General features: G+C 26.4%; 3 protein-coding genes and 1 long non-coding RNA gene across 11 annotated transcripts in view; 3 read left to right on the top strand and 1 right to left on the bottom strand.

Annotated features, from left to right (window-relative positions):
- The first annotated feature begins 573 nt into the window (after window positions 1-573).
- On the top strand, window positions 574-8,867 carry Msh6 (DNA mismatch repair protein Msh6). The gene is made up of 20 exons (XM_029316090.2): window positions 574-847; window positions 1,200-1,358; window positions 1,456-1,532; window positions 2,000-2,053; window positions 2,260-2,460; window positions 2,541-2,675; window positions 2,759-2,894; window positions 3,471-3,751; window positions 3,831-3,956; window positions 4,086-4,170; window positions 4,269-4,554; window positions 4,629-4,784; window positions 6,183-6,340; window positions 6,408-6,496; window positions 6,577-6,867; window positions 6,975-7,190; window positions 7,702-7,881; window positions 7,952-8,129; window positions 8,223-8,374; window positions 8,557-8,867. Exons 1-20 carry the CDS (start codon window positions 715-717, stop codon window positions 8,821-8,823), a joined length of 3,360 nt encoding a protein of 1,119 aa, XP_029171923.2. The 5' UTR covers window positions 574-714; the 3' UTR covers window positions 8,824-8,867.
- A 689-nt stretch (window positions 8,868-9,556) lies between these two features.
- LOC114941201 (uncharacterized) lies at window positions 9,557-13,342 on the top strand. Of its 4 annotated transcripts, XR_014925768.1 has the most exons (8): window positions 9,557-9,623; window positions 10,308-10,391; window positions 10,601-10,681; window positions 10,876-10,950; window positions 11,246-11,321; window positions 11,510-11,557; window positions 12,430-12,621; window positions 13,239-13,342. It is a non-coding gene; the product is annotated as an uncharacterized LOC114941201 (long non-coding RNA). The 4 variants fall into 4 exon arrangements; XR_014925770.1 differs by lacking the exons at window positions 12,430-12,621; window positions 13,239-13,342 and adding an exon at window positions 12,352-12,401; XR_014925769.1 differs by lacking the exons at window positions 12,430-12,621; window positions 13,239-13,342 and adding an exon at window positions 12,304-12,322.
- A 1,160-nt stretch (window positions 13,343-14,502) lies between these two features.
- Window positions 14,503-23,253, bottom strand: part of Jupiter (microtubule-associated protein Jupiter) — a 30,274-nt gene continuing 21,523 nt past the window's right edge. For all 4 annotated transcript variants that reach the window (XM_029316098.2, XM_029316097.2, XM_029316099.2 and 1 more), the window contains one exon: window positions 14,503-17,946. In XM_029316098.2, coding sequence (XP_029171931.1) covers window positions 17,756-17,946 — 191 coding nt within the window. In that variant the 3' untranslated portion in view covers window positions 14,503-17,755. The remainder of the gene's footprint in view (window positions 17,947-23,253) is intronic.
- On the top strand, window positions 20,886-23,027 carry LOC114941194 (uncharacterized). 2 transcript variants are annotated; one of them, XM_029316095.2, is made up of 4 exons: window positions 20,886-21,106; window positions 21,224-21,288; window positions 21,632-21,697; window positions 21,813-23,027. In XM_029316095.2, the coding sequence occupies exons 2-4, from the start codon at window positions 21,235-21,237 to the stop codon at window positions 22,749-22,751; spliced, it is 1,059 nt and encodes a 352-aa protein (XP_029171928.2). In that variant the 5' UTR covers window positions 20,886-21,106; window positions 21,224-21,234; the 3' UTR covers window positions 22,752-23,027. The 2 variants fall into 2 exon arrangements, with proteins under 2 accessions (XP_029171928.2, XP_029171927.2); XM_029316094.2 differs by lacking the exon at window positions 20,886-21,106 and having other exon boundaries at window positions 21,161-21,288.

Here is a 23,253-nt window from a genome sequence, read left to right on the forward strand (position 1 = left end):
AATAAATTTTATATAGACTATAAATCACATAAAACGAGTTTAATTTAATTAAAAGTATGTAACTAGATATTATTAACATGTGTATCTCTATAAATTTGTAAGATGTTTAATTTTTTAATAATTGTTTAAAATACAAAATATATTTATAAAAATAAATATTTTGTATTTTGTTGAGTAATATAAAATATTAGATAATATAAAAAATATATATATAATATAAAAAAAATTTGATATGAAAAAATTTAGTTTAGATTACAAATTTACTGAATTATTAAATTAATTAATTTATTTATTATTAAATTTATTTATTTATTATTATTAAATTTATTTCTTTATTATCAAATTTATTTATTTATTTATTATTAACTTTATTTATTATTAAATTTATTTATTTATTTTCTATTCTTATTCAAATTTAATATAATTAGCCTGTTTATTTTGAATTATTCTACAGCCAATAGAAAAATGTATTTTCTAGGGACATTTTTTTTACTATAGAACAAACTTTTCCATTGGATATCGGATTTTGTACATATCGAGAATTTAATTTTCCTATCTATATATATCTATTTATTTTTTAGTGTCACTAGTTCAATTACAACAAAGAACAAACCTCATGGATTTTACGCGCGTTTCTCGGCTAGCAGTTACATGAATGAAAATCTGATGGTCTCTTGAGATTTATCTTTATATTGTTTGTATCGAAGCGAAACAATGCCGAAAGTAAATACGATACTTAATTATTTCACGTCTCCGAAAACTGTCAAGAAGCCGGAGGCGAAAAAAGAGGAGGTTGAAAATTCGCCGAAGACGCCGAAGACGTCGAAGACGGAACAAAGAAGAAGAGGTTTGCTCCCAAAAAAGATTTTTCGGATGAAAATACATTATGACACGCGTTGATATGTCAAGAAATAAATAAATCGTTGTTGTTATTTTTCAACATTTTTTATGCATATCAAATTATTTATCTAATTTAGATATAAAATCCACTATATATGATTGCAGTCATTATTTTTATTGAGCTTAAAATTTATTAAGATTTATGTTTATTATTTCTTAAATAATTTACAAATATTTATTTTTTATTTATATTTATATTTTATTAAAAATGTAATTAAAGCAAAACTGTATAGTTGCATATGTTGTATATAATTTAAGATTCTTATGATATATATATTATATATTATGATAACATACAGTGCTGATTGGAAGTAATGGAAAAGAAAATAAAAAAACTAACGATAAAAAAAGATTGCATAAAAATAATGACGACACGGAAGAAAATGATGAGCCTGTAAAAACTAAAAGAAGGCGCATTGTTGTTTTTGATGATGATTCTGATGAAGACTACAAGCCAGGTTTGTAAATTATACAAGTAATACTATTCTTGAATAATTAGCTTCAATTAAGAAAAAATAAAAATTATATGTATATATAAATCCTTTTTTATTATAGATGTTAAGGAATCTGAATCAGTTTCTGAAGAAGATGAGGGTGAACCCTCTTCAGAAATGGAAGAGGAAACACCAGAGGTAACAATAATATAGTTCAACAATTTTAAACACTACTGGATATATGTCTTAATTGATTAAGTGTGTATAGTTAATTTGCCAATAAAAAGTAAAAAACGAAAAAGTATGTATTTAACATTAAAAAATGACCAATACCGGGTGATAAATTCTTTATTAAATTAAATTAAATATCTCATTACGTTACTGACGAGACTTCTTTTAAGACACAAGGTTTTCTTTTTATATATTGTTTGATATGTTATAAGGGTGTCTCACTACTTTATTTTTAATGTCATCTTAAAGAGAATTTTCATTTGAAAAAGGTCTAAACCTGAGGTTGAAACGTAATGAGATGTTTAATTTAATTTAATAAAGAATTTATTACCTAGTATTGGTCGTTTTTTAATGTTAAATACATACTTTTTTGTTTTTTAAATACTACTACAAGAAAAATTGTATTTAATATTTTTATATTCTTTAAAAAATAGAAAAAGCCACCCAAGGCTAGATCTAAGGCAAAAGCAAATCATTCATCTAAACCAGTAAGTAATTAATTGTTATATTAAGTATATAATTAATTATGTTAAGTATAATTTAATTTTAATTAATTAATTAAGTTTAACTTTAATTAAGTATTAAGTTCAATTAAATAATAAAGTAGTATAATAATACAATTAATTGCAAAACTGATTCTTTAATGTACATTTGTGATTCTTGTAATTAATATTGGATACATTTGATAATTTAGGATAAAAAAGAATCAAAACAGTCTGTTCAAAGTCAAACTATGAGCAATGGACTTGCTACTGCGCACGTTTGGCCTCACTTGAAAATAGATTTTCTGCAACCAGAGAAAATAAAGGATAAACAAAAGAGACCATTAAATCATCCAGATTATGATCCTGGAACGCTTTATGTACCAACTGATTTTTTAAACAATCAAACTCCTGTAAGAATCTTATCGTTAAGCTATTTTTTATGTATCAACATTGACAATTAATAATTAATCTAATTTTATAATTTTTTCAGGCAATGAGGCAGTGGTGGGAACTGAAAAGTGAGCACTTTAACAGTGTACTTTTCTTCAAAGTTGGCAAATTCTATGAGTTGTACCATATGGACGCAGTTATAGGTGTTACTGAGCTTAGTCTCACATATATGCGAGTAAGTTTTAGAAATGTCAAAGTTATTTTAGAAGAACTCATTTCATAAAATTATTTATGTAACATTATGTATTATTATTAAAGGGTGAATTTGCGCACTCTGGATTTCCCGAAATTGGTTACGGTCGTTATTCGTCGAGTCTGATAGAAAGAGGCTACAAAGTTGCGCGAGTCGAGCAAACCGAAAACCCGGAGATGATGGCAGCACGCTGCAGCAAAAGTAATAATTTTTTCTCAGTTAAATATTTAGAAAAAAAATTTAGGACTTTTTGATTTGTCTTTTATTAAAAAATAACGCTGTGTGATTAGTGAGTAAATTAATGTAATATATTAATAGACTTGTTTTCTGTTCTTTCACTAATGAACTAGTACACACTGGTGCAATAAGTTAGAACGAGACAAAATATACTTGTTTCATTCTAACTTGTTGCACCAGCATGCACTAGTTCATTAGTGCAGGAACAGATAACAAGCTTAATATATTAATATATATAATAATTAATGTATGCAATATAATATATTAATATATTATCATTAATTAATTATCTAACTATATATAAATAAATTCATATATTATATTTTACAATTATATTAATATATTATATTATTTATTTTATATTATTATATTTATTATTATATTCAATTCAATTCTTTATTCATCCTCTTAGGGATTGAAGCGCTTTTGTAGAAGCGTACCCGAGCCTTACATCTCTATCATATTATTTATTATATTTTATTATTAATATATTATTATTATAAAATATATCGTATAAAAATAATGAATCTATTTTTGCAGTGAGCAGACCAACAAAGTTCGACAAAGTTGTAAAGCGAGAAATTTGTCAAATCAGTACAAGAGGCACTAGAGTGTATACTCCGTTAGATGTTGAACCGTCTACACCTAATTCCAATTATCTGTTATCCTTAGTAGAGAAACGCAATCCTGGTTCGAACTCTAGCTCCTTCGGAGTATGCTTTATAGACACAACAATAGGCGAATTCAATCTCAGTCAATTTGACGATGACTATTGCAATTCCAGATTGTTGACTTTGCTGGCTCATTATCCACCGATTCATGTATGACATACAATCACGAATTAATTAAATTATCGTTAATTATTCATATTGTTATTGAATTAGTGATTTCTGGTTTCAGGTAATATACGAACGTGGTAATCTACTGCGAAAGACTTTGCAGCTTATTAATAATATTCTACCAGCAGCGTTAAAAGAATCACTACAGCGTGAAGCTCAATTTTGGTCTGCTACAACTGCATTAAAAGTTAGTATAGATAACAAATAATGCTTACAATACATATTATATATTATTAAAAATATATGTTATATATTTATCATATATTATATAAGTAGTATTTATTGTATAATATTTTTTCTTTTTTTTTTTTTTAAGAATCTTCATGAAGGCGATTATTTCAAGAAAGAGAAAGATTCCAACTTTGCATGGCCTGAAGGTTTAAAATCATATCTCAATGAAGGTATGAGTATATACAATTATAATTGGCTTTTTTTCAATTTTTATATATTTTATATGTTTTTTTGTGCATAACAAACGATTATTTTTATTATGCATCAGGAGATAGCTTGGGTTTGACACCAGCCGATAACAAAGAATTAGCAGTTCACGCACTAGGAGGATGTGTGTATTTATTAAAAGGATATCTGCTCGAACAGCAACTATTGGCACAAGGTTGTTTCAATACTTACATTCCGCCGGATTTTTCAGCTGCAAACAATCGCGCAGGTCTCAATTATACAAACACAATGGTGATAGATGCTGTTACAATAAAAAATTTAAGAATTTTCGGAGAAAATTCGCTCAATAGTATTTTGGATCACTGCTGCACTGCATTTGGCAAAAGGTAAATAAGATAAAAAGTTGTATATGTTGTATATTTTTATACGCTTTCTTCTATACATGAAATATTCTTTTCAGATTGTTACGTGAATGGATCTGTAGGCCATCTTGTCGCAAAAATATTATAATGGAACGTCAGGAAGCTGTGCAGGAATTGGTAGATCGAGTGGACGTGATACAATCAGCTCGCTCAATTTTGTCAACTCTGCCAGATCTTGAAAGATTGTTAAGCAAGTAAGTTACAAGAAAATTTAATTTTACTTTTACTGGTAGGCAATGATAGATTTTAGAAATTTATATATTAATATTTATATATACCAATTTATAATATATATATATATATATATATATATATATATATATATATATATATATACATGCATATATATATATATATATATATATATATGCATGTATATATTAATAATTATTAAATATATATAAAGTGTCTTACAATTTTCATACAATACTTTAATAATAATAATTATTATAGAGATAAAATAAAGTTAAAATCTTAATACAATAGTTTTTGATTTAAAAGTTTAAATTAATACAAATTGTCGCTCGTGTATTGAAAACAAAGTGATAAATATAAGGCCAACTTATCGAGCTGAATATTCGAGATGTTCAGTCAACTACCATTTATTACATGTATAAATTATAAAACTACAGTCATTATATTATATTAAAACTAACGCAAATTAACGCAAATTACAATCATTCTATAAACGTTTCGACCGCACGCGGTCTTCTTCAGTATAATTATTGAAAAATAAATTCTTACAATTCACATGATATCGAAATTTAATTATAGTTATTCAGAATCGAGAGTTTTTGAGCAATTAACGCGTGTTTCAATCCGTCCTGTCCAACAATGTTCGCCTCGATATGATCTCTGATTTTGTTCAGATCTCGGATGATTTCATCGTTAATATGCGAGAAATTGACCCGTACCGTAGGCGCTATCATCGTTCTTCTTGACAATTTTGCTACTTATTAACAGTTATTAAGGATGACACTTAACAAACAACAATACAGAAAGACAGCTCATTTTAAACTCTGAGTTTAAAATGAGCTGTCTTTCTGTATTGTTGTTTGTTAAGTGTCATCCTTAATAACTGTTAATAAGTAGCAAAATTGTCAAGAAGAACGATGATAGCGCCTACGGTACGGGTTAATTTCTCGCATATTAACGATGAAATCATCCGAGATCTGAACAAAATCAGAGATCATATCGAGGCGAACATTGTTGGACAGGACGGATTGAAACACGCGTTAATTGCTCAAAAACTCTCGATTCTGAATAACTATAATTAAATTTCGATATCATGTGAATTGTAAGAATTTATTTTTCAATAATTATACTGAAGAAGACCGCGTGCGGTCGAAACGTTTATAGAATGATTGTAATTTGCGTTAATTTGCGTTAGTTTTAATATAATATAATGACTGTAGTTTTATAATTTATACATGTAATAAATGGTAGTTGACTGAACATCTCGAATATTCAGCTCGATAAGTTGGCCTTATATTTATCACTTGGTTTAAAAGTTTAGTTTTTAGCTTTAATAGTTGTTTAGAAAACGACTAACAATTTATACGTGACACTATACATATCCTGCTTTAATATAGAATACACGCTCAGGGAAATGCAGCTAGAATGAAAAATCATCCTGATGGCAGAGCCATAATGTTTGAAGGCCCAATATATTCGAAAAGAATAATTGTAGAATTTACCACAACACTTGCTAAATTTGAAGAAGTTTTGAAATTTGTTGAACTGTTTAATGGTACGTTTATTATATTTTTATACATTGCAAATTTTGTACATGATGATTCAATGATTATTCTTTACAGATTTTAAAAGTAATCTGATAAATCGCTGTACCAGATACGAGCCGGATGGTGATTTCCCTCATTTGCAGGAAACATTGGATTACTTTAAGGTAGCACTTTAATTTTCAATAATTTTTTTCCCTCCAATTACTTATTTCTGTTTTATTTAATGTATTTATGACAATTTCAGACTGCGTTTGATCATGAAGAGGCTAAAAAGCAAGGTTGCATAGTTCCTAAAAAAGGAGTAGATGCCGAATATGATTCGGTCTTGGCTGAGCTTGCAGAGAACAAGAAAGATTTAGACAAATATTTGGAAAAGCAAAAAAAGCATTTTGATGTCAAAATAACATTTTACGGGTCAGATAAGAAACGTTATCAAATCGAGGTTCCTGATTCACAAGTTAAGAAAGTTGGTCCCGGCTATGAACTGCAGTCACAAAGAAAAGGTTTCAAACGTTATTATACTGCTGAGGCAAAGGTAATAATAATAATAGTAATTTATACTTGTAATTAAAAAAAGGACTTGCTTTTTTTTCATGATAAAATATTTTTAACATTGTGTAAAGCTAATTTTGATCATTGCAGGAGCTTTTAGCAAGACAGATAAATACAGAAGAGCACCGAGATAAAGTGCTGAAGGATCTTAACAGGAGAATATTCGCGAAGTTCAGCGAAAAATATGATACATGGCATAAAGCCATTTACAAAGTGGCCATTATGGATGTACTTATCTCTCTCGCGGAATACGCTCGAAATGATGATATGTGTATACCAGAAATTCATGACGGATTAGATGGTGAAGTAAGGATATCATTAGATATTAATATTATTTATATTAAGGCTCCTGTGGCTCCTGATTGACCATGTTATGATATTAGAAAGGCGAGCCTTAATATCTTTACATTACCTTCATATATAATATTATTAATGTTCTTTATTTGTCGAGAAAATATGACATAAAATTTAACCAGCAAATTAACGTTTTATTAATATTAATAAATTAAAGCTTTATTAATATTTTTTGACAAATTAGCTGATTAAATATTGCTAATTTTAAAATGTTTTAAATATTATATTATAATACTTTAAATATTAAACTCGTTTAATATTTGACAATTATCAGCTAATTTCTGCCAAAAAATATGAATAAAGCATTACTTTGCTAATTAAATAAACATAATATGTTTAAAAAATTCTATTAAAATTTTCGACAAAAATCAACTGATTAAAGCGTTAATTTGCTAATTAAATTTATAATAATAATAATATATAATATTTATATATAAATTATTTTTGAACGTAATTCTTATAGATCTTCATCAAGATAAGAGATGGAAAACATCCTTGTATTGCATCCGATAACTTTATTCCCAATGATACTCTAATAGCTACTGATGATGCTGCCTCCTTTATGATCTTGACAGGACCAAACATGGGAGGCAAGTCAACTCTCATGCGTCAAGTGGGCTTGATCACCATCATGGCGCAGATAGTAAGTTTTATGAGAATAAATAAGTTATAAATATGTATAAATTGTAAATTTAATTTTTTTGCATAAATAGGGCAGCTACGTTCCAGCCAGTTTGTGTTGCATAACATTGGTGGATCGTATTTTCACACGTTTGGGTGCCAACGATGATATTTTGACTGGTCAGAGCACATTCTTGGTAGAACTGAACGAAACTGCTACGATGTTGCAACACGCTACGTCTTATTCGTTGGTTCTCCTCGACGAGTTGGGTAAGAATTACTTCCTCCAACCAGATTTATTCCTCGAATATTCGAAATTAATAGAAAATATTCTTTAAATTGATAAAAAATTTATTATTTTAGGACGTGGCACGTCAACCTATGACGGTACAGCAATAGCAGCTGCAGTTGTCGACGCATTAACAAAGTTAAAGTGTCGCACATTATTTTCCACTCATTATCATTCTTTGGTTGAGGATTACAAAACCAATAAAGAGGTCACGTTAGCTCATATGGTGAGAATCTCTTATATTTCTAACGATATAAATCTTTTATTCAAAATATATATTTGTGTATTGTAAAAAATATATATTTATTTATGTATGCTGTTATTTTTTATTACATATACTTATTAATCTTAATGTATTTTTAAAAAGTGTTTTATAAAATGTTTTTTTATAAATTTTAATTTTTTCAGGCATGCATGGTTGAAACAGGAGAAGAAGAAAACGTATCAGAAGAGACAGTGACGTTTTTATACAAGCTTAGTGAAGGAGCTTGCCCAAAATCTTATGGATTCAATGCCGCTCGATTGGCAGGTGTACCGTCTGTTATTACAAAGAAAGGGCATGAGATAGCCAGTAAGATAGAACAAGAAACTAATGACAAACACATGTTTATTTCCATTTGCAAAGCTACTGGTGTTCAAGTAAGAAATTGCCTTGCTGCTCTCTGTGTCGAATAAATTATTGCACTGTATTATGAATAAATATTGATATAATCATTTAATTATATAATTATAATAATAAATTCTAATAAAAATCCTATAAAATGAATAATATAATCATGTTTATGTTGAAAGAATATTTTTTTGCAACTAGATTTATTAAATTTTTTAAGTTTTCTGAAATTATTTCCAAATTAAAAAATTATATATATATAAGTATTATATATTATAAATTTAATCAGTAAACGTTTTAATCAGTTGATTTTTGTCAAAAATATTAATAGAATTTTTTAAACAAATTAAAAAAAAATTTAATTAGCAAAGTAATGCTTTGTTAATATTTTTTTACAGAAATCAACTGATAATTGTCAATTATTAAACAAGTTTAAAGTATTATAATATAATATTTAAAACATTTTAAAATTTAATTAGCAAATTAATGCATATTTAATCAGCTAATTTTTAAAAATAATTATCAATCAATTAATTTAATTGATTATTTTTAATTTTAATTTTATAAGACAGCTAATTTTTGTTAAAAAATATTAATAAAGCTTTAATTTATTAATATTAATAAAACGGTAATTTGCTAATTAATATGACAAAAATTAAAATGGTAATATTTTGTTAATATATAATAATATTAATTTAATTATTTTACTGCGTGCTGCCGTAATTAACTTAAACTTCGCGCGCTTTATTTTCCCGGCATAATCAGCGTGGCGCTGATGTCGTCATTGTATCTGTATACCGGAATCTGTAGCGCGAACATCGCCAACGTGGGACAGACGGATGCTGCATCGCGACGCATTTAATTGGTGAGTAAAGCATAATTGGAGTCGTATTTTAATAATTTTAGATTGCTAACAATAAGTGTAAACTCGGCGTTCGACGACGCGCGACATTATTTACATCACAAATTGTTGTTTCGTCATTCGGCCGGCGACTCTCAAACAGGTAGGCAGCGACACATTTTTCGAGCCGCGAGATTGCGAGAAGTATTTTTTGAGCGATTAGTGAGCATCATTTCGCGCATTATTTACTTTCTATTTTTATTTAGCAACTCGTAAGTGTATTATTGAAATGACAAATTTAATTCGAAGTAAATATGTATTTCGCTCGTTTTATTCGTGATAGTAGGTTAATACTACGGTCTTGTATACAAGATCGTGGTTAATACACGTATATCGCATTGTATCAATGTAAATAAGTTGTTGACTTATCGCATTTAATTTGATAAATAAATGATATTTTGATCATTTTCCATTGTTCATTTAACCTTCGCTATTTGTACCTGTGCGAAGTTAGTCCTTCGAGACTTCGAGATGTCGAGATATCGAGATATCGCGGTCGTGAATATCGAGCCTCGCGCGCTTCTCCCGCCTTATTTTCCCGCCATAAAAGTCGGAAACGTCGCGCGCTCATTAATTGCATTCGAGTACGATAAGTAATTGTCTGGTTTTATACGAGTGTGTGCTTGTAATTAATTGTTTTCTGTATAGTGAGTATCACGAAGGAGCGACAGTGGTGAAGTAAGAGAGAAGAAAGCACATTAGGTGTCGGTGGAACAATAATTCTCTCTATAGGTTAGTATTTATTGGTTATTTATTATTAAGTTATTATAATAAATTAAAATTGATTAGTAATGAATAATCAAAATTTATTTATAAAATTAATTATATTTCTCTGTTTATTATTGTACGTATAAAAAATAAAATCTTGTGCATACAGTAATAATTTTATAAAATATTAATTATTTTAGAATCTGTTATAATTTGAATTTTATTTATTACAGATCTGCGTATAATTGAGCATTTTAACAATTTGAGTAGAGGAGTAGATATCTGATAGGTATATCGGCGGAATAATCAATAAGGTGAGTGTTTATTATTGGCTTACAATTAGTAATTTATTAATTATTAATTAAATAAAAATTAATTATTTAATTATATGTATTTCTATTTATTATTGTGGAAAATGAAATTCAATGTATACAATAATGAGTTTTTATAAAATATAATTTTATTCTGTATGCTGCTATAATTTGAATTTTATTTATATATATTACAGATCAATATGTAACTGACGATCTTATGACAATCTGAGAGAAGGAGAAAATCTAGGAGAGTCTGCAGACACTATGGAGTGAGTATTTGTTATTGACCTATTAGTTCAATTACTATATAAATAAAAATTTATAAAATAAAATAAAAACTTATAAAATTATTATAAATTAAATATAAAATAATTATAAATAAAATAAAAATTTAATAATTGCAAATTAAATAAAAATTATTTATAAATTAAATCAAATTTATAATATTATTTAATTTCTGCTTGATATTATATGCGTGGAAAGTAAAAATCCAATGTGTACAGTAATAATTTTCTAAAATATTAATTATTTTATTACAATTTCCATTTTACTTGTATGTTACAGATCAACATAAATAACAATCTGAGAGGAGGAGGAGGTCTGGGAAAGACATCGGGCATCAGTGGAGCAACTATATAGGGTAAATATTTATTATTTGATTTATTAATTCAATTATTATTGTATAAAATTTTATAAAATTATTTAATTATATATATTCTGTTTATTATTGTACGCATCAAATATAAAATTCAATACATACAATAATCATTTTCTAAAATATTAATCATTTTTAGCATTGCTATAATTTGAATATTATTTATATTACAGATCAATGTAGTGTGAATACAGTCAACTCTGTTCTTTGCACATCGGCCAGTGAGTGAAAAACTATTATTTATTACAAAAGGTAACGGTTTTGTAGAGATTAAATTATGTAGAGATGCGTAGATGTAAATTGTAGGCTGTGTAGACTGTAGATCGTAAATAGTTCCGTTACCTTAAAATAAATGGATTATAAAAAATTAGAAATATATATATATATATATATATATATATATATATATATATATTAAAGATTATAAATATATTATAATTTAAGAAAAGGAGAAGATTTTATAATACATTGTATATTTAACTTAATTTATTTTAAAAGAACATCAACAATTATAATTGTATTCTAATGTGCTTTTTATACATTATAAATGATTAAATAATTATAATTATATTTAGTATTATAATTTACAGATATTAATTTTTTATTATTTTTTTATATATATTTTATAATCCATTCATATTGATTGATAATTTGATTTTAGTTAAAACAAATTTTTAAAAAAATAATATGCGTTCTATCAAATATTTTGCGAATTTTATTTTTTATTCTATCTTTTATTTTATTTTTTATTAAATAATAAAATAATATTAAAGAAAAAGTAATATATAAATGATGATATACAATTTGCAGAAAAATTTACGATAATAATTTTGAAATTTTTAGTACAAATTATACATGTTATTTTATATTATTCTTTTTTATAATAATAAAAAACGTAATAAAGAACGTACAAAAGTTTTTTCATACAATATATTAATTCATAAATATTTAATAATTTTCATTAAAGAGGGGATATATTATAGACATTATAGAATAATATTAATTAATTATTAAGAAATGGCGGTAATTACGAATGAAGCACATTTATGGTATGCTTGACATCGCCATAAAATGAGACGATATTTAATAATAGGACACAATCGAGTGGCGCCTAAAAGTGTAATTCGGGCAAAGTTATAAAGTATTGCGCGTTCAAGTGCGGGAGTGTCGTCCAGTGTCGCGCGTTTAAATAAGACTTTGACACATATCGGACAATCCTGATCAACCTGACTTGAGAGGAGGAACAGGCCTAGGAGGCATCAGGCGCCGGCTGATCAACGCTGTGGTGAGTATTATTGATATAAATTTAATTATTTATTATTAATTATTTTTTTTATATAAATTATTTATATAATTTATTATTTATATTTGTGTGTATAATGTTTATATAATACTTATACAATAATATTTATAATTATAATTATATTATATTATAATATTATTATATCTATACATATATAATATTTGATTTGTTATTTTATATTATTCTTTTTTATAATAATAAAACGTACGTACTTTAATAATAAAAATATAATTAACAATAAAAGGGGCATATTGCAAAATCAATTTGCGCATATCAATTCTAGAATGACAAAATCACTAACAATGAGTATTTATTTTAAACTTGCATTTGCTCTAGGGAGAAAAGTAAAAAATTTTATTAATTTTATTTATACATTTGAACGATTTAAATGAAAAAATAAGAGAGAAATATTTTGTATAAATATTATAAAAATTTATATTAAAAAATAATCTTTACAAAATTTATAAAATTATTTAGCTATATATCCACTGATTATTGTACGCGTCAAATATAAAATTTATTGTGTAAAATATTAATTTTTAAAGACATTAATTATTTAAAGTGTTGTTATAATTTATATACTTATTTTTATGTTACAGATCAACGTAGCTTCAACTCTTGCTGTTTGCACATCGATTGGTGAGTGATAAACAATTATTTTATTAGGAGGTAACGGTTTCATATATGTATTTCATTGTAGAGATGTAGATTGTAGGCTGTAGATTGTAGGCTGTAGATTGTAGTTATCATCCGTTACCTCAAAATGAATGAATAACAATTAATTGGAATGAATATTTTAATTAAAAATAGACAATTTATATATAATAATTATAGAAGAAATTAAATTTAAAAATTAATTAATTTTTTTATAAAGAATACACCAACAATTAATAATTGTGTTTTGTAATTATGTACTATAAAAAAATTTTATAAATTAATAACAATATTTATTTTTTTAATATATCAAATTTATTCTAATTTTTTGTATAATAATATATTCATTCATATTGTTGTCATTCATATTTAATGCTTATTTAAGGCTTGTGTTAATAATGGTTTTTTATATTTATATGTAATATTTTTCATATAAATAATTTTATTATTATGTTATTATATGTTTATATATATCGTTATTATATCATTATATATTTTTGAGTACGTACTTTAATAATAAAAATATAATTAACAATAAAAAGTGCATATTGCAAAATCAATTTGCGCATATTAATTCTAGTATGACAAAATCACTAACAATGAGTATATTTATTTTAAACTTGTATTTGCTCTAGGGAGAAACAAAGAAAAGTAAAAAAAATTTGCTCACAAATTTTATTAATTATTGTTAGAGTACAAAAAGGCTATTTTTGTGACAGATATATATATTGTATATATATTATATATATTGTGTGTGTGTTATAATTTAATTTTACTTATATCAAACCACTGCGTAAAAATTTGCATAGAAAAAAAACCGATACACGTGCACGGTTTTATTTACTGTAAAATAAATACATACAATAATTCATCTACTACACCCACTATATAGAAAAATAGAAGCGAAGCGATGACGAAAATATACTCTATACTCTATATAAAATAAATTGTATATAAGAGTGAGAAACAAAGTTTCGTCTCTATAAAGTCTATGAATTATGCGGTATTTCGTTTTTGATTCTTGAGAAGTTTCTGATCTTGCGTGATACAGATATAAAGTTAAGTTTATATCATTAAATAGCATCGATATTATATATATTTTCCATTGTCAGGGGGATAATTCACGAGGAGAAAAATTAGTTGACAAATGAATTTCTTGACTGCGATTTTTTTTTATATCAAATAGTTGATTAAGAAGAGATACGGAGATTAAAAAAGCACTTGATTTATTTAATGGGTTATACATAGTATACTTTTATTTTTGGAAATAACATATGCCTATTTCTAATGTATAACTCTGAGAAGTTTCCACAATTCCTATAATTTTATCTCTCATTAAACGCTATCGCTTTTACAATTGATTTCTGCGACATTATTTATAGAATCTATTTTTTTCTCGTAACACAGTATCACTAATTAATGTGATACCCCATTTAAAATGTTAATTGTCTTGCTAATTATTTATGCATTTTTGATACTTTTCCAATATATCTTTTCTCGATATTTGGCAGGATTTTGAATGGTAATAATGATTTTTTCCTCACACTTCTAATCAATATGTCGCATTATATTGCGATAATCGTGATACTAATTCTACGATTTTGGTACTGATCTGTATATATGTATATGTGAATATATCATTGTCTTTCATCGAGAAAGCGAATTCTCGTACATTAGATATATATATACGTGATTCTCTAAAATTAAATGATTTTATATGATTGAGATGCGATATGCAACATTTGAAACGAGCAAAATTGAAGCAATATTAATTCTCAATACGCTAAAAGAGATTTTGAATTAAAAACAAATCATTATTTTCGATTCATATTTTTGACAGTTATCAGCTGATTTCTGTCAAAAAATATTATTCGCGCGAATAAGGTGTTATAACATAATATTTACAACTTACTATATTTTAATATTTTTAACATATTATTATTTTAAAATTTAATTAGCAAATTAATGTTTTATTAATATTTTTGACCTAATACAAAAGACCGATAAGAAAACTGTGAAACAAAAATGAGTGAAAAATATATTGGAATATTTATTTGAAACAAAAATTAATACAAAATATTATATATTCAATATTATTATAAATATTATAATATTGTAGAGTATTACTGCTAATATTCAAATTTTATTATAATTTTCAATACAGAAATGAGTAATTAAAAGCTCTTAATAAAAGGTCGACTAGTAATTTTAGTAATATTTTGGAATACAAATTAAAAATGCCTCGCAACAACAAGCACTTGAAATAATTCGCGCCATATTTTCTTGCTTCGTGCTTTAATTTAAAAATAAGAATGCATTTATTTCCACCTCTTTTATAATTCATTCCTCCTCATTTATTTATGACTCATTATATGTAAGCCTTTTAATGAGAAAATTGCACTTCCTAACAAAGTGAATTTACAACTCGCGAATATCGTTCATCGACCGACACGCAGCATTTCAGCCATGAAAGAATATACTTTACGCGCAATGATTGCTTTAACTACCCCTCTATATATATATATACAGTTACATAAAACTGGAGTTGTTAATTGAAGGACCGGTAATTCACGCTCGAGAGAAACCCAGGACCGGTTCGTTCTTACGCTTATATCTTCTTCACAACATGTTATTCATTTGTTCGTTCATAAAAAATTGTAAAAATTCCACTTAAATACACCCAAAAATTACTATTAATTGCCACTTCGATATTTATTTCACAATTATCAATTATTTAATAATTGAAATCCTTTAAAAAATAGAATTTGCACGAAATTATAAGAATAAAAGTTGTAAGAGCTTAAGAAACCGATCTGATGAATGGATTTAGATGTAATTTTATCGTTGTTATTCATTTGCGCGCAAAAAAATTGTGTAAAAATTTCATTTAAATATTCCAAAAATTACCATTAATTACCAGTTTGATATTTCATCATTAAAATCTTTTAAAATTGAATTTACGCGCGTTACATGATTAAAATTTAATTTTCTTAAAAAAAAAAAAAATGAAATGTGATGAATGGTTTTAGACATGATTTCGACATTTGTGATGAAAGATTCCATTTTAATAGTCAAAAATTATCATTAATTGTCACATTAAAATTTAGGATCTTAAGAAACCGATATGAAAGATAATGGATAAATTTAATTTGATCATAAATCGATTAATTTGCGTTGTTAAAATAATGTGATTTTGCTCGTTTCTCTGTTGCAAATATTAAGAGGATAAATGATTTTATTATTATTATTGTTATTATATTTTCATCCTAACTGCAAATGTTATTGACGTATCTTCGTTTGAAAACTGGAGTGACATGGTGACATTTTCATCATGCAATTTACGTCTGAATTAATTATAAAATGATTATCTAAAGATCAAAAGGCCTATAAATGTCATTCTTGTCCCTCTCTATACATTAATACAATAGTATTTCTTCGATACAAAGCAAAGTATGACATTACTCTACTATAAAAATCCACTATTTATCTCACACCTCTGTTCTCCCTTTTGGATTCTTCTAAAAATCATCAAAAGTAGAATATTCATCACCGTATTAAATAGGTATACATAGTATATATAAATAGACTTCTATTTCGGAGCGCTTTACATGGACAACAATTCGAAGATCTTAAGAAGATATGTTAACTGTGTCGCTGTCTTATCTCGATAAATTTTATTTTTATTTAATTATTTATTGGCTATACGGAATGAAAAATCCTTTACTAGAGTTAAAGTATTCATAATAATAAATCTGGGCTACTCTATAGGTATATAAAAAAACACGAAAGCTAAATAATTACGGTTTTCTTATCGGTCTTTTGTATTAGGGCAAAAATATTAATAAAGCATTAATTTGTTAATTAAATTTAAAAATATTAAAATATAGTAAGTTCTAAATATTATGTTATAACATCTTATTCGCGAATAATATTTTTTGACAGAAATCAGCTGATAAGTGTCAATAATATGAATCGAATTTAAGATATTATAACATATTATTTAAAAAATATTATTTTAATTTCTATGACATATTATTTTAAAATTTAATTAACAAGTTAATAACGCCCGATTCAGCTGATTTCTGACAAAAAATATTAATAGCGTTAATTCGCTAATTAAATTTACAAATAATAATCTAACTTAACCGATGAGAAAACTGTAATTATTTAATATTCTTGGTATTTTTATATACATATTTGTTATTATAAATACTTTAATTCTACTAAAAGATTTTTATTCTGTATAGCCAATAAAGAGTGTTAAATGAAAATAATATTTGTCGATAAAACATACAGAGTCAGCATCCTCTTAAGAGATAGAGTAGGCTTTAATAAGAGTGTAACACGGGAGGGGGGCTGAAAGAATTAATCGGAATATCTGCCGGAGAAAGAGGAAATAAGGCGACTGTGATTGATGTAATGATTTTCGTTCCCCCTCCCCCTCCTCTCTCGCTTCCACCCTTTACCAGAGTCCGGATGAGTAGCCACCAGGTGGTATGCGGGTGCGCAGTTTTGCTGTCCCCGGCGACGATGTGCCATTCGACTTTTCGCCGCTACTGCTGGAATTCGAGCTAGCGATTCCGTTCTGCACGGCCGGCTTTCCGTTTTTCTGCATTTCAGACGCGTATCCGGCTCCGGTTACCGGATTGCCATCTGCAAAAAGGTTTTCGCTTTACTAGACAATCTCGTGCAAAATCGAAAATTCTGATTTTTTTTTATTAAACTTTACACACATGTGTAGGAGGGAGAGAAAGAGGAAGGAGGATAAATATATAATGAGGAATTTTAGAAATTTTTCAATTGCTGCCCAAAAATAAAATCTAAAGAATGTAACCACTCTTCATGTGTAGAGCAATTTTCGCTTTTTTTAATATGTTTTAAATTATATGTTATAATACAAATTTAATTAATATTTTTTGACAGTTATCAGCTGATTTCTGTCAGAAAATATTTATCGAGAGGATAAGATATTATAATATTATTTATGACATATTGCTATTTTATAATGATATTATAACGCTTTAAACTTGATTAATAATTTTGACAGTTATCAGCTGACTTCTGTCAGAAAATATTTATCGAGAGGATAAGATATTATAATATTATTTATGACATATTACTATTTTATAATGATATTATAACGCTTTAAACTTGATTAATAATTTTGACAGTTATCAGCTGACTTCTGTCAAAAAATATTAATCGAGAGGATAAAATATTATAACATATTATTTACAACATATTACTATTTTAATTTTTGTCGTATTATTTTAAAATTTAATTATTAAATTAACGCTTTATTAATATTTTTTGACAAAAATCCGCTGATTAAAGCGTTATTAATTTGCTAATTAAATTTTAAAATAATAATATGTTATAGAAATTATAAAATAATATTTTTTAAATAATATATGTTATAATACCTTAAATTCGATTAATATTTTTGACAGTTATCAGCTGATTTCTGTCAAAAAATATTATTCGCGGATAAGGTATTATAACATAATATTTACAACTTATTATATATTTTAATATTTTTTACATATTATTTTAAAATTTAATTAGCAAATTAATACTTTATTCATATTTTTTGACAGAAACCCGCTGATTAAAGTGTTAATTTGTTAATTAAATTTTCAAATAATACATTTTAAAAATTAAAAAAATAAAAACGTAGATATTTGAGAATCGCCAGACAGAATTTAAAAAAGTAAAACTCTTCTCTCGACCGTACTGGCAAATATTATTTATTAAATCACAACGTTTCGATCCTTCTTTGAGTCCTTATCAAGTGATCTAGATATACATAGAGAAAAAATACAGTACAGAGATTAATACAATAAAAAAATTACTTTACTTAACAATATTACAAAATAATAAAAAGAAGCGAAACATACTTGTGAAAATAAAAATAAAATTATATATTTTAAGATGTCAAGAACGAATATAGTGTCGGTTTGACAACACGTCAAGACTCTTAGACGAGTTATGAGAGACTAAATGACGTAGATATTACTTCAATTGTCGGTATCTTTTTGTAAGTTAATAGCGTTATTATTTTTCTTAATAAAAAACATTTCAGCGATTTCTCTTTTTCTTACGTCAACAGGCGAAGTCCAGTCAAAATCGTAATCGAATTTAATTTTATGTTTGCTGATAACTGATAAATTACTCGAATGCATTTTGATGTTGCTGAAATGTTCCTTTACACGTGTACACAGATGTCTCTTTGTTTGTCCGATGTATGACGCGTTGCAATCATTACAATTAATTTCGTAAACCACTTCAGTCTTTTTATCTGTAGGCAGTCTATCCTTCCCACTGCGTAAAAAAAAAAAAAAAAAAAAAAAAAAAGGCAGTCTATCCTTGCCGAGTGTAATTAAATGATTCGTTTTTTTAGGAATATTATGAACAACATTAAATCCGATATTTTTAAAAATTCGATCGATATCGCCTAAGCTATTAACATAAGGTAGTGAAATGAAAGGAGATTTATTAACAATATTTCGCTCATTACTCGATTCATTCGTGTTTCTGTGTTTTAAAAAATTAATCCTTTTATCAACCCAACGATCATTACATGTTTAGGAAAGCAGTTATTAAATAAAATCTGTTTCACGATATTAATATTCTCGTCGTGAAACTGGTCATTAGATAAGAGAATCGCGTGATCTACAAGATTAAAAATTGTGTTTATTTTATATTTAAAAGGGTGATTGGAAAAGAAATTCATATATCTGTTCGAACACGTGTTCTTCCTGTACCAATTTGTTACAAGCTTTCCATTTGACCGAGAGATCGTTGTATTCAAAAAATTAATACATCCGTCTGATTCCGTCTCATATGTAAAGGTTAAACGATGGTGATAATTATTAAAGGTATTAATTATTTTGTGGATTTTGGTCTTTGAAATAATAGCGAAAATTTTTGCAACCTTTTGAACGCTCGCAGAAAACTATTATTTTTATAATTACATTATTTAATGAAATTCATATATTGCATGTGCTACAAAATAACGAGGCATTTAAACTCTTACACTTACAATTAGCACGAATTTATTAGCGGAAGTATTCAATTAATGAATCCGCGTTTCATTCAAAATAAAACTTTCACAGCCAATTAATTTTCTTTCTTCTAATTAAATATACACTTTTGAAAAACTATTTTATTAAAAAAGTATTTTTAATAAGGTTACTTGAAATAAATACGAACATTGATATATTTAAATTTTAAACCTCTAGAAATAAAAAATCATGCATAACTTATACTTTATTTAACAGTTTATTTAAATTTACTTATTTTTTAGAATAAAATTTAAAACTTATAATTCTTAAATAAATTTTTCGATATATGTAAGACACGTGAAATATATATTAATAAACAGATTAAAAAAGCTGAGAATCAATTATTTATTTTTCATTTATATGCTTATAAATATTAATTGAAAAATTTTATGTGTAAAATTATATATATATATTTATAATTTTTATTAATGCTTCTTATAAATTATAATAATTGCAAAATTTATACAAATTATGTGTAAAATTGTATTGTGTATATTATATATTATATGTATAATGTGTATATTACATGTATAAATGTACATTTATTTACAATTTTATAGTTGTGTTTATAGACCTACGTTTATATTGTTTAACCTTGTTTCTTGGTTTCTTTACTTCTTCTCAACTTTTTATTATCTGGTATACATTTTTAACTGTTAATGTTAGAAGAAGTTGTGCCTCGCAAAGAAGCTCACACACTTTCAGGAATCAGAGAAACTTTTTCAATTTCTGCGAAACAATTGTATCAAGTATGTATGAGAGATAGTGCTCTTATTATCGATTTTTTTGAAACGTATGTCTTATATATTTCGAAAAAAAATAATTAAATCTATTTTAAAAAATATATACCGTTCTCATGCGTATAGATTCGAACAACATGGAACAAATCGAAATCGGAGTCGCCGAAATCGAAATCGACGAGAATAATCAAGTAGGTATATGAAATAGTGCTCTTATTATCGATTTCTTGAAACGCATGTCTTACATATTTCGAAAAAAATACCTAATTAAATCTATTTTAAAAAATATATATCGTTCTCGCGCGTATTATTCTATTATAGCTTTTCAAAATCGCAAGTGAACAAAATGATCACACGTATAATATTATTATGCAGTAGATTGTGTCAATAATTTTTTTAAACTCATGTATATATTATATATACTTTAAAAGAGCTAAATTTTTTATATATATTTCAAAGGAACTAAATTATGCATGCATTTAGTCAATATTCATTAAGACATTTAAAATGAGGAAAATTCAAAATTCGTAATAGGTTACACCGGCAGACTCAATCAATATGGAACATTTCGAAATGGCAGTCGAGGATAATGATGATCAAGTATGTATATGAGATAGTGCTCTTATTACCGATTTTAAAAGAGCTAAGTTATGCATGCATTCAGTCGATATTCATTAAGACATTTAAAATGAGGAAAATTCAAAATTCGTAATAGGTTACACTGGCAGACTCAATCAAGGCACAAACCGAAATGACAATCGACGATGAGAATGGCATGTTAGTGCCATTGATAGACATGTTAACAGATCGGGAGAAATCGGGATTATCTATTGACGAGTTCGAATTTTTGGATCAATTTCCCCCGACTAACGTGATTCTTCCCGGAGTGAACTGTAGTCCAAGACAAGTTATCGCGTTTTTAATAAGTGCACGTGAAACGCCTCGTTTTAATTTAAGAAAGCTCCATTATAACTACAAGATAAATAGTATAAATTATACGAAAACGGATGTGTATACGTTTACTGATGCTATGGCTATCGAAGACGATGTCATCGTTATATGTTATTTGAGTTGTTTAGAACAGGAATATTTGGCTATGCCAGGAATGCAAGAATTATTTGCTATGATGGAAGTCAAATATGATCTTGTGCGCGATAACGCGATACATAAAATTAAGCATTTTGCGATTACCTGGGGTCAGGTACTATATTCCTTTCCAAGCATATCCTTGGTATGTACTTATACACCAACCAAAATACCATATTCTTCAGACTTGTGTATATATATGGACCAATTAACATCTAGCATAAGGAAAAGATTGATTTGGAAATACCAGGTTGCTTCAATTCTCCCTAAATTAGAGTCAAAGTCATTCCCTATAACGTGTCTCATAGCGATAGAAATTGAATTAAATCAATTAGCCAATAAAATTAATGCCTCGCTTAGTAGAGAAACTCAAGTTTCACAGATTTATGAGAATACTAGTTTATTATGTCTTTCTGAAGCCTTCCCTGAAGCTTTGAAATTGAAGCTATGCGAGAAATGGAACATTATACAAAAAGTCAATGAACAACATAACCAGTATAAATTTGCCGATTATTTTGAAGAACGTTATACTCGCGCTTTAAAAATAATAGAAGACTTAAACGCATAAGAAAAAGCCTGATGCAATTTTCCACCTTCAATTTTCTTCAAACTTTCGTAACATATGTTCTGGCTTTATATCTAGCATTTTATATACTTATAAACACAAGCATGTATTTATCGTTACAAAAATTAATTACGAATAACCTCTGCTTTTATAGTTATAACATTTAGAAAGCGCGAATTTCTTTCGTGACATTTTTTTATCAACTTGTATTAATATTTATTGTATAAATGACAAACTAAAGTTGACAAAAAAAAAATTGTTTTAAGAAATCCAATCTATTCCGAGAAAAATACATACATACATACATATGTGTATATATGTATGCATGTATATATGTATTTTTGATATTATATATGTATTGATGTATATATATATATATGTATATTATGTATATATTTTTTCTTAGAGTCGATTAGATGTTTTTAAACAATTTTCTTTCTCATTTTCTTTTAGTTCATTAGAAATCGATATGTATATCGATTCCAAACTGTTTTTGAAAAGAAAA

The sequence above is a fragment of the Nylanderia fulva genome, unplaced genomic scaffold, assembly GCF_048542155.1.
Source record: "Nylanderia fulva isolate GAGA-0341 unplaced genomic scaffold, ASM4854215v1 Scaffold54, whole genome shotgun sequence".
NCBI classification, from domain to species: Eukaryota; Metazoa; Arthropoda; class Insecta; order Hymenoptera; family Formicidae; genus Nylanderia; species Nylanderia fulva.